Below are 9,588 nucleotides of genomic sequence, written 5' to 3' on the forward strand. Positions count from 1 at the left end.
AATTTCCCATCTCTGAAGATCTGGATGTGGTTCAGACTTCCACCTATAGTCTTATGTATTGCAGAGGCTCCGCAGGAAGCCTCCTTCACTGGGCACGTTGTAGCCATTCAGGCATCTTTATCTGTTATTCATTGATATAATTTTGATATAATTGGAACTCTGTATATGATTATTGAATGAATGCTTTTATTATGCTTTGGATATATTCTTTCATGCTGAATTCTTCATAGTTCTTGTTACATAAACAACTTTACCAGTCTTTTTTTTTTTTTTTTAAAGTTTCTTATTTTGTAATTATAGCAAGTAGTATTGTCTTTTTTTACTTTAAAATTAAGCCTTTATCATTAAAAAAGGTTTATTTAAAACATTTTTTGGGGAAACCTTGTAGTTTGGGTGCACATAGTCACTAAGTGACACATTTCAGTCCGTTTAGCCCATCTGTTGGTTCTCAGTCCTTGATTGAAAAGAACAGTAGACTCAAAGATTAGTTTTAGAATAGTTCTTAATTTAATGTCAGAAGTATTTGGCATATAATCTTACTAGTTCTTCATGTTTGCAATATTTCTGCAACCTGATCTCTTGGAGTCAGCAAGTTATAGGATAAGTCTGTGGTCTGCTGTCACAGCTCCTCCCTTTGACTGCTGCTCTTTCTTCCACACATGATCTATCTAGATAGTTCCTTTGTAGAACCCATCTAATCATGTTTCTCCCGCTATACCCCAATAGATTCTACTTTATTAACTTTGTAGGGGTGGTGGTAGGTAGGAGTAAGAAGTGAGGGTTGGAACTAGGCTCAGTCTACGCTAGGTTTAGGACTTTGTTTAGTGTTAGGGTTGTGATTGGGACTAGGATTGGCGTTAGGGGCAGTGACTGGACTAGAGTTTGGAGTAAGGCTTAGTGTAGTTTTTAGGGTGATAGGGATATTTTTTTCTCATTTTTAAAACTTTTTCCTGTAAATTGAGTGAAGGTTTACAGAGCAGATCTTCAGTTTTACATTCAACAGATCATTTAATTTGCTTTATTACAATGATTGCAGTCTTCCATGTACCAAGAATTAATAGTATTTACCTCTGTTCACTTAACTATTGCATTTCTCTCAGTGTCTGCTACCTCGTTTCCTCTGTTAACTTCCCTCTTGTATATTGCCTGCCCTGTTACCCATGTTAACTTGTGTCTATCCTCTGTTGTTGGTTCCAACTCATAATAACCCTGTACAGGGTTTCTGAAGAGCAGCTGGTGGGTTTGAACTGCTGAGCTTGTAGTTTGAAGTCCAGTGCTTAATCCTCCAGCGCCACACTAGGAGTCCTGTCTCTCTAGCCCATGAATAGCTTTCCCTCCTCGCCCCCGTAACCATCATATAGTTTGCTTCATTTATTAAGAAAGCCTTTTCTTAACTTTTTTTTTTCTTAACTATTTACAACGTTGTTCTCATACAATATTTGCCTTTTTGTGACTCCCTGATTTTACTCAGCATTACTCTTCAATGTTGTATGGTATTCCATTCTGTGTATATACCAAAATTTGTTTAATCATTCTTCTTTTGGTGGGTATTTTGGTTGTTTCTGTTTTTTTGATGTGCCTCTTATAGACAGTATAGTGAAGGATCCTGTTTTCTTACCCATTCTGCTCTGTCTATCTCTGTGTCTGGTGCATTTAATCCTGTTACATTCAGTTTGATTATCAATCGGTGTTCATTGATTGCTGTCAATTTGCCTTTTTTGTGTGTGGTGCTAAGGAGCTCTGGTAGCGTAGTAGTTACAAATTGGGCTGCGAACCTGAAGGTTGGCAGTTTGAAACTACCAGCTGTTCTGCAGAAGAAAGATGAGGCTTTCTGCTCCCGTAAAGATTTATAGCCTTGGAAACCCTGTACATGGTCGCTATGAGTTGGAACAGACTCTATGGCGCATAACAACAACAACTGATTACTTTGTTCCACATAATTTTCTGCACTGAGTTTATTTTATTGTGGGTTTTCTTTTAATTTCTGTTGTATTAATGTTTACTAAATCTTTCTGATATTCCTCTCTTTTAATTTTTGATGTGCAGATATGTTAATTTTCTTTGTGGTTGCCCTATAACTTATTTGTTTTTTCCCTATTAAAAACAGTCTGTTTTATCCTTGAAATCTAGTTGACTTCCTATTTCCACTACTCCCTCTTTTACCTTTGTAGATAACTTCATTATAAATTGATATCTCTGGTTCCTTATTTTCAGTCTTGTAGGTTTGTTTTACTTTAACTATTTCTGTATCTGGATTGAGTTCTGGGTGATGTCATAAATGGTAATCTCAGGTTGTTGTCTGCTGTTTTTGGTTCTCAGTTCAAAGAACATCTTTTGGAATTTCTTATAAAGTTGTTTGGTCATTACAAATTCCTTTAATTTGTGTTTATCAGGAAACATCCCAATTTTACTCTCATGTTAGAGGGACAGCTTTGCTGGGTATATCATTCTTGGTTGGCAATTTTTGCCTTCTTACCTTCATAGTTTGTGCTGAGAAATCAGAGCTTAGTTTTTTTTTGTTCTCCTTTATAGGTAACTTTTCATTTTTCCTGAGCTGCTCTCAGGATTCTTTCCTTTTCTTTGGTTTTGGAAAGTTTGAATATATGTCTTGGTCATTTTCTTTTGGGATCTATCCTGTTTTGGATCCGTTCAGCTTCTTACATGCTCATCTTATTTTTTATGATGTTCAGGAAGTTTTCTTCCAACAACTCTGATAACTTTTCTCTGTGCTATTTATTATCTCTTCCTAATCTGGAATTCTGATCACCTGTAAGTTATTCCTTTTCATGGTGTGCCACATAACTCAGAGTTTCTTTGGGTTTCTTTTCATTCTTCCGATTTTTTTTTTCTAGCATACTAATAATTGAGAGATTTATCTTCCGGCTCACTAATTTGGGTTCCCATTGCTTTGCAACTACTCCTTTGTCCTTTCAATGTATTTCCCATTTATAAAATTTTAGTATTATTTATCTTCAGGATTTCTAATTGCAGGTTTTGTATTGTCTCAGATTTTTACGTTTGTTTTGTCTGTATGTTCTTGTAATGTTTTCCTGAATTCTTCTAAAGTTTTTTTCTGTATTCTCCTTACTTTTCCTCCATCTTTCTGTCCAATCCTTTAAAGGCACCTAAATATCATTCTTTTGAATTCGTTTTCAGTTAATTTCATTACCTTTTCTTCCTCAGAAATGTTTTCTGGCTGTGCATCTTGGTCATTTATTTGAGTCATTCTGTCTTGTTTCTTAATGTGAACTAAAATTGTCTCTTGTCTCTGGGACATTGTGGGATTGTTACATTTGTATTTAATTGATGATCATATGTTGATGTGTTCTTGGGCTCTCACCAAATGTCTACTGTGGGTGTATTTAGAGAATGGAAACATGTATACCGTTTTCTACTCCATTTGTACACCTCAGTTTAATGTGGGTTTGGCTGGTGTTGACTGCTGTCTGTCATTGGTCAGGTGGTGTTAGAGTTGGTATTTACTCTTTTCCAGTGGGTGGAGCGGCAGAGGGTCTATTTGTAGCTTTGACTGTCTGGTGGGAAAGAAAAATTCCTTCTCCCCCCCCTTACATACAATAAAAAAAAGTGGAATAAACAAGGAACCAACAATGAAAAGAGAAAATAATAAAGAGAATAAAAGAAATAAAACAGGCAGTAACCAGAAAAAAAATACATAACTATAAAGACAAAAGAGGGATTTTTTTTTTTTTTTTTGGTGTGGATCTACAGAAGAGAAAAAAATAACAAATAACAACACATAAAAGGAAGAAAAAGAAAAACTTAGACCAGGGAGAGGGAAGATGAAAAGAGATTAGAAAGTAGTAAAGAAGGAGCAACAGGGAAAAGATACATCATTGTTCTGTGTTGCATCGCGTTCCGTTGTGTATTTACTAGGTTTCATCAGCCATTCCTCTGATGGTGGTTGCCTAGGCTGGCTCCATATTTTTTCTTGTGTGAGTGGTTCAAATACTTTAAAAATATATAAAGAGGAGAAAGAAAAAGAAACAAAAACAAAACAATGAAACAACAACTGGAAACAAAAAAGACCTAAAAACCAAAACAAAAAAACAGTGCAACTATTACACCTGGGAGAGAGAAAACTCTGTGGAGCTCATAAGATGGGTGTGGGAAGAAAGTGACAGCAAAGTTTCTTGCCCTACATGGAGTTTCTGTTGTCCTCGATGTGTTATCTATGTTCAGGGCACTCAATCTGGAATTCGATCCCTTGATGGAACTGGTTTTGGTGTTTGTTAGGACCACGGGGCTGCTGGGGGCAATGTGACTGTTTCAGTGCTAGTCTGATGGCTATTGGTATTCTATACATGTGGAGCTGAGCCAGCCTGAATCCAGGCACCAAAGCAGCATAGCAAGTCCAACCACATGGTCTGAATGCCTGGAGAGCAGTGTCCACACTAGGGATGGATGAGAGTGGGAGCTTGCCACCCCTCTGGTTACCAGGAAAGTATGAATCTGCTTTGCCAGGCCACCTTCTGTTGCCACACTGCTCACAGCTGCTCATGCTGGCCATTCACCAGTCAGTCTCCCTCCCTGTCCCTGCTCGGTTTCTCCTCCCAGCAAACAGTCTTGGTTTCTGCTGAGAAATCAGAGCTTAGTCTTATTGGGTTTCTTTTTTTTTTTTAATGTTTTATTGTGAATTATGTGATAGTTTACATGGGATAACATTAGCTTTACATTCATTCTATCATATATCATTTCATTGTCATGGTTACAGTCCCCTCCGTACATCATCAACTAACCAAAGGGTTTATACCCCACAAGCCTGTCTCTTGGTAGTAAGCACACAGTCCCTCTCCCTCTCTGGGTCTAGAGTCTTCAGCCACTCCATCTCTCAAGGTCATCGTCTCTGCTGTTTCTCTGGGTAGGGTCTTATTGGTTTTCTTTTGTAGGTAACTTTTTATTATTCCTATTGATAGTGCTCCACTTAGGCATTCTTTGGATGTTTTCATTTTTTTTCTTACTGTTTCTCTGTTGTTGGTTGTTAAGTGCCGTTGAGTTGATTCTGACTCATAGTGACCCTGTATAGAGTTTTTGAAGAGCAGCTGATGGGTTTGAACTGCCAACCTTGTGGTCTGAAGTCCAGTGCTTATCCTACAATGCCACACTAGGAGTCCATATTGTTCCTCTAGCGGATGATTATTTAGAGATTTTTCTTCAAGTTCAGTTGATTAAGTTCTCTATTTCTTTGCCCTTTCAGTATGTAATCTATTTTTGAAGTCTTAGTGTTGACCTTCTGTTTTGTTAATTTTGTAGGTTCTCATTTTTTTCAATTTTGTCTATGTGTTGCCCAAGTTTTTCCATTGTTTTGTCTGTTTTCCTTGATTTCATCTATAGTTTTCTTGATCTTTCTTACAATCTGTTGAAGTTGCCTAATTAGCATTTTTTAAAATTCCTAATCAAGTAGTTCCAATACCTTTTCTAGTGCTATGTTTTCTGACTGCAGTCAGTGACTTGTTTGAGGAACTCTGTCTTGTTTCTTTGTGTAAGCTGGAATTGTTTTCTCTAAGACATTGTTGTATCTTACTTATATTTAGTTAATGATTGTATGTTTTTGTATTTTCAGGCACTTACCATTTGTCTAGTGTTGGATGTAGTAGAGACCAGAAGTGTGAACCCAGTTCTCTGTTTTCTGTTTCTGTAGCATAGTCCGGGGCAGGTTCAAATGCCTCCAAAAGCAGGGGCTATGGGGTTGGCAAAGGAGCTCTGGTAGCGTAGTGGTTACGAATCGGGCTGCGAACCTTAAGGTCAGCGGTTCGAAACTACCAGCCGCTCCGTGGGAGAAAGATGAGGCTTTCTACTCCTGTAAAGATTTACACCCTCGGAAACCCTGTACAGGGTCGCTATGGGTCGGAACCGACTCGACGGCACTTAACAACAACAACAACAACAATGGGGTTGGCAAAGGCAGGGACTGGCTGCTCCCCTGTTTGCTGTCCACTGTGTAGTACATCAGCAACTTTTATGTCAGCTGTTTTTAATGCCAGCCTCCTTAAGGACTAGTGAAGTTACATGATTTGCAAGGATAGATCAGCTAGGATAAAACTTGGATTGCTTTTCCATTATACTGTAGTAGTTAGTTAGAGTGGCAGAGGTTTCCAAATTCTTCATAAAAAATTGGGGGGATGATTTTCTAAAGGACTAGTGTATCTTTCACAGAAAAGCATTTGAAGAAAAGTTCAATGATTTTAACAGAGCTATTATGTGTAATTGAATCTTTTTTGATTTTCACTTCTCTAGGCAAACCCACCCTGTTTGCTGTCCACTGTTCAGTATATCAGTAGCTTTTATGCCAGCTGTCTGTCTGGAGAAGAATCATATTGGTGGATGCAGTTTACAGCAGCAGTGGAATTCATTAAAACCATTGATGACCGGAAGTGACCATGACCAAGGCCCACAGAGCCAGCAGACTGTTAATTGGGCAAACAGATCTCTGAGAAAATTTACCAGCTGCTTTGAAGGCTGAAGATTGCTTTTGTATAATATTGTATAGTACTCAGACATTTTAAAACAGATCTTTACTAAACAGATTAATGAACTAACAAGCAGGTTTTCTTTGGGCTCTTTTCCTTTTAGAGTCACATATTTTGTTATTTTTTTGTCCCCTAGTAGAGAATTGCACTGCAAAAAGGGACCACATTTTTCAAGTATTTTGAAATATTGAAAACAAAAATCTCTTAGAATATTCCTAGATCTCCATCCATGGATACAAATGTTCTTTTTTTTCTTTGAAAAAAAGAAGAGGAGCAGTACACCTCACCTCTTAAGATGCTGTCTGATTTGTTTGCATCTAATGGAAGAAAAATGCCAGTTGCACTGAGTATTGTAATAATGGTGACATTAGTGGCATTATCTATAAATATACTCCCCTAAATAGAAAAGCTAAGAAGGAAGTGTAAATAGAACATATATTTATATTTGATGTAATAAGGATATCTTCAGATTCTAGTAAATAAGGAATATTGCTGGTAGTAGGGTGTAACATACCTTCTTGTGAAATGATTTCCTCGACAAAGTTAAGCTGAGCTTAAGAGCAAACAACAAAAAAATTACACACACGTATTTATTAAAGTGTAATACAGTTTCTCGAACTTTCCAGGTGTGGAGTTAGATACACAGGGCTGCCTTTGATGAGAAGTATAAAAATCACTTAATAAGTCATTCAGACATTTCTCACCGTGGAAGTTTTTGGGCCTGCACGTAGGTGATAGACTCTTCATCAGCTTATGTTATGTTAAAGGAACAGTAGAAAACCAGTACTTTACTGTGGTACTTCTCATCTGAAATACAAATATACTGTGGAAACCCCAAACAGAGCTCCTTACAAACCTTTAATTGTAATATATTTTTTGATGATTATTCACATTGAATGCACAGTCCAGGAATTCAGTGAATGTCATTTTTTAAAAAACTAATTTGTATTGTCTGCTCTAGTGATACAGGTTTTGCTAGTGATAAACTATTTTAATCAACCATACTATTCTTATGGAGAAAAAAAAAAAGAACTATTTTGGCAGGGTTTTGTGCCTTTATTTCCCTATTCTAAAAAAAAGTATGTGTTTCAGTACTTTGGTTTGCATTCTATATCAGTAATAAATCCAGGAATAGATTTTGGTGCCTGAGAAATTGGCCAAGGAGACACAACAATGCTTCAAGCACAAGTGTAATACATAGGTCATTGCTGACTGGTTTCATTTTGTATGTTTCCTAAACATATTTCTTGATTGGCTTCTTTTATAACAAACTCAGTTCTGGACTTTGAATCCCTGTTGCTGGCAGCAGCATTTCCAGCCATTGGTAAAGTAACTGTGACACACAACCTTGGGCTAATGAGTACAGGGGCTGTTTGCTCTTTCTCTTTCAGATCTGTGTTTTATAATACTTAAAGAAGCTGGATTTCCTTTATGCCTTCACCTCTTCTTATTCATTTATTTTAAGACATTAAGCTGCATAGAAATGTGGGTTTTGGTTTCTACTTTTTAAAGAGAGATCAAAATTACTCTAGTGCTACAAAATGTCCTTTTGAATGTTAGGTCAAGAAACCTGTGTACAGAATCATGTACTTTATGGGCTATAACTGTCAAACGTGTAGGTTTTAGAAATCAAATCCTGTCAAACACTTCACAAGACAAACTGTATACCACAATTTCTAAGACCTAGATAATATCCATTTACATCAGCATTTGATAACAATAAATGTTAAAGAATACTTTGAATGGTCGGAATTCATTGTAATGAGACATGACTTGTAAGTCAATGAGAGGTTTTTTCCCCCTTCATAATAGTTGCTAATTCAATTCCATGTTGTCACTATGGAAATAAATATGAAGATGTGGACCTTGCACAGGGCTCTTTTCTGTGGAAGACAGTGGTGAATTTGGGGTATAGGGATCCCACTGGAGGCAGCAAATAGGTGCTTGAGCCAGTGGTGAGCATAGAACCACAGAGATTTGGGATCAGAATTACACATGAATGTAGGTGGTTGCTCTTCACTCAAATGTATGGACAGTGTTTAAGGGACAGCTGATTTTCCCTCCAAAAACCCGTCAGCATTAACCACCATTTGCTTGTTTTCATGACAGGATTTATTAACAAGCTGGTTTCTGAATTTAGTGATAAGTATACATGGTAGTGGAGGTGGTGTGTGAGATGGAGTAATTTGATTTTGCTCTTTTAGGAGAGAGGAATAATTATTATTCAAACCTTTCTTACTAAGCTTCCTCCTAGTACTTAATTTACATGAAGGATCTAGAACAAAAGTGCAGTATCCCCCAGGGGGAAAATTCAGTAGCCACCAATGATAACATTGAATTTACAAAGACATTGATGTCTTGTAAAATTAACTCTTCCCTACTGAAAAAAAAACTATTTGTATTTTGTATTAATATTCTGCTCTTGAAAATTAAGTAAGTAGAAATATCAATGGAAGATTGTCTTACCTTGAAAAACTTTTTTTTTAAGCCTGATAATTGTTTTGTTTGACTTCAAATCAAACCTCAACCAATAAAAAGTTACTGCCTTTTTAATAAAACCTGCTTATGAAAGGCTTGTTATACAGATAGTTAAGTAGCTACAGTAAAAGAATTAGGCTTTTGAGAGACTGGAAAATATGTGTGCTGCATGGTTTTTCTCTTCCTGTTGTGTTCTGAAAGTATTTGTTTAAAGTGAATTTGCATATACATGTTACTGTCATATGTAAGCAAGAGAACAAAAACCCGCATCAAGCAATAATGACGATCCTATCGATTATCGTGAGAATTCCAGATTGGACTAAATAAAGGTCAACTAGACATTCTAAATGTGTTGTTGTTGTTAGTGCCCTCAAGTTGATTTCGACTCAGCAACCCTGTATAGTGTTTCTGAGGAGCAGGTGGTGAGTTTGAACTGCCGACCTTGCAGTTCAAACTGACCTTCCGGTCCAGTACTTATCCGATAGCGCCACACCGGTACTCCTTTAAATGTTCAAGTTTTTAAAATGTTCTTTCTCTGATGTCACTGGATGTGAAAAGGGAAAGTAGGAACACACTTGATTATAATTGTTAGTAGATTGCTTAGAAGCAATAGAAATGTAGT

At 36.9% G+C, this 9,588-nt stretch overlaps 1 protein-coding gene across 1 annotated transcript in view; it reads left to right on the forward strand.

Moving 5' to 3' along the window:
* The window catches only part of GAPVD1 (GTPase activating protein and VPS9 domains 1), a 76,552-nt gene extending 69,569 nt beyond the window's left edge, over positions 1 to 6,983 (forward strand). The window contains 1 exon segment of the mRNA XM_006834766.1: positions 6,256 to 6,983. Within this exon segment, the coding sequence (XP_006834829.1) occupies positions 6,256 to 6,396 (141 nt within the window). The 3' untranslated portion in view covers positions 6,397 to 6,983.
* Positions 6,984 to 9,588: the final 2,605 nt, after the last annotated feature.

This window comes from Chrysochloris asiatica, unplaced genomic scaffold, assembly GCF_000296735.1.
Source record: "Chrysochloris asiatica unplaced genomic scaffold, ChrAsi1.0 scaffold00014, whole genome shotgun sequence".
Lineage (NCBI taxonomy): Eukaryota > Metazoa > Chordata > Mammalia > Afrosoricida > Chrysochloridae > Chrysochloris > Chrysochloris asiatica.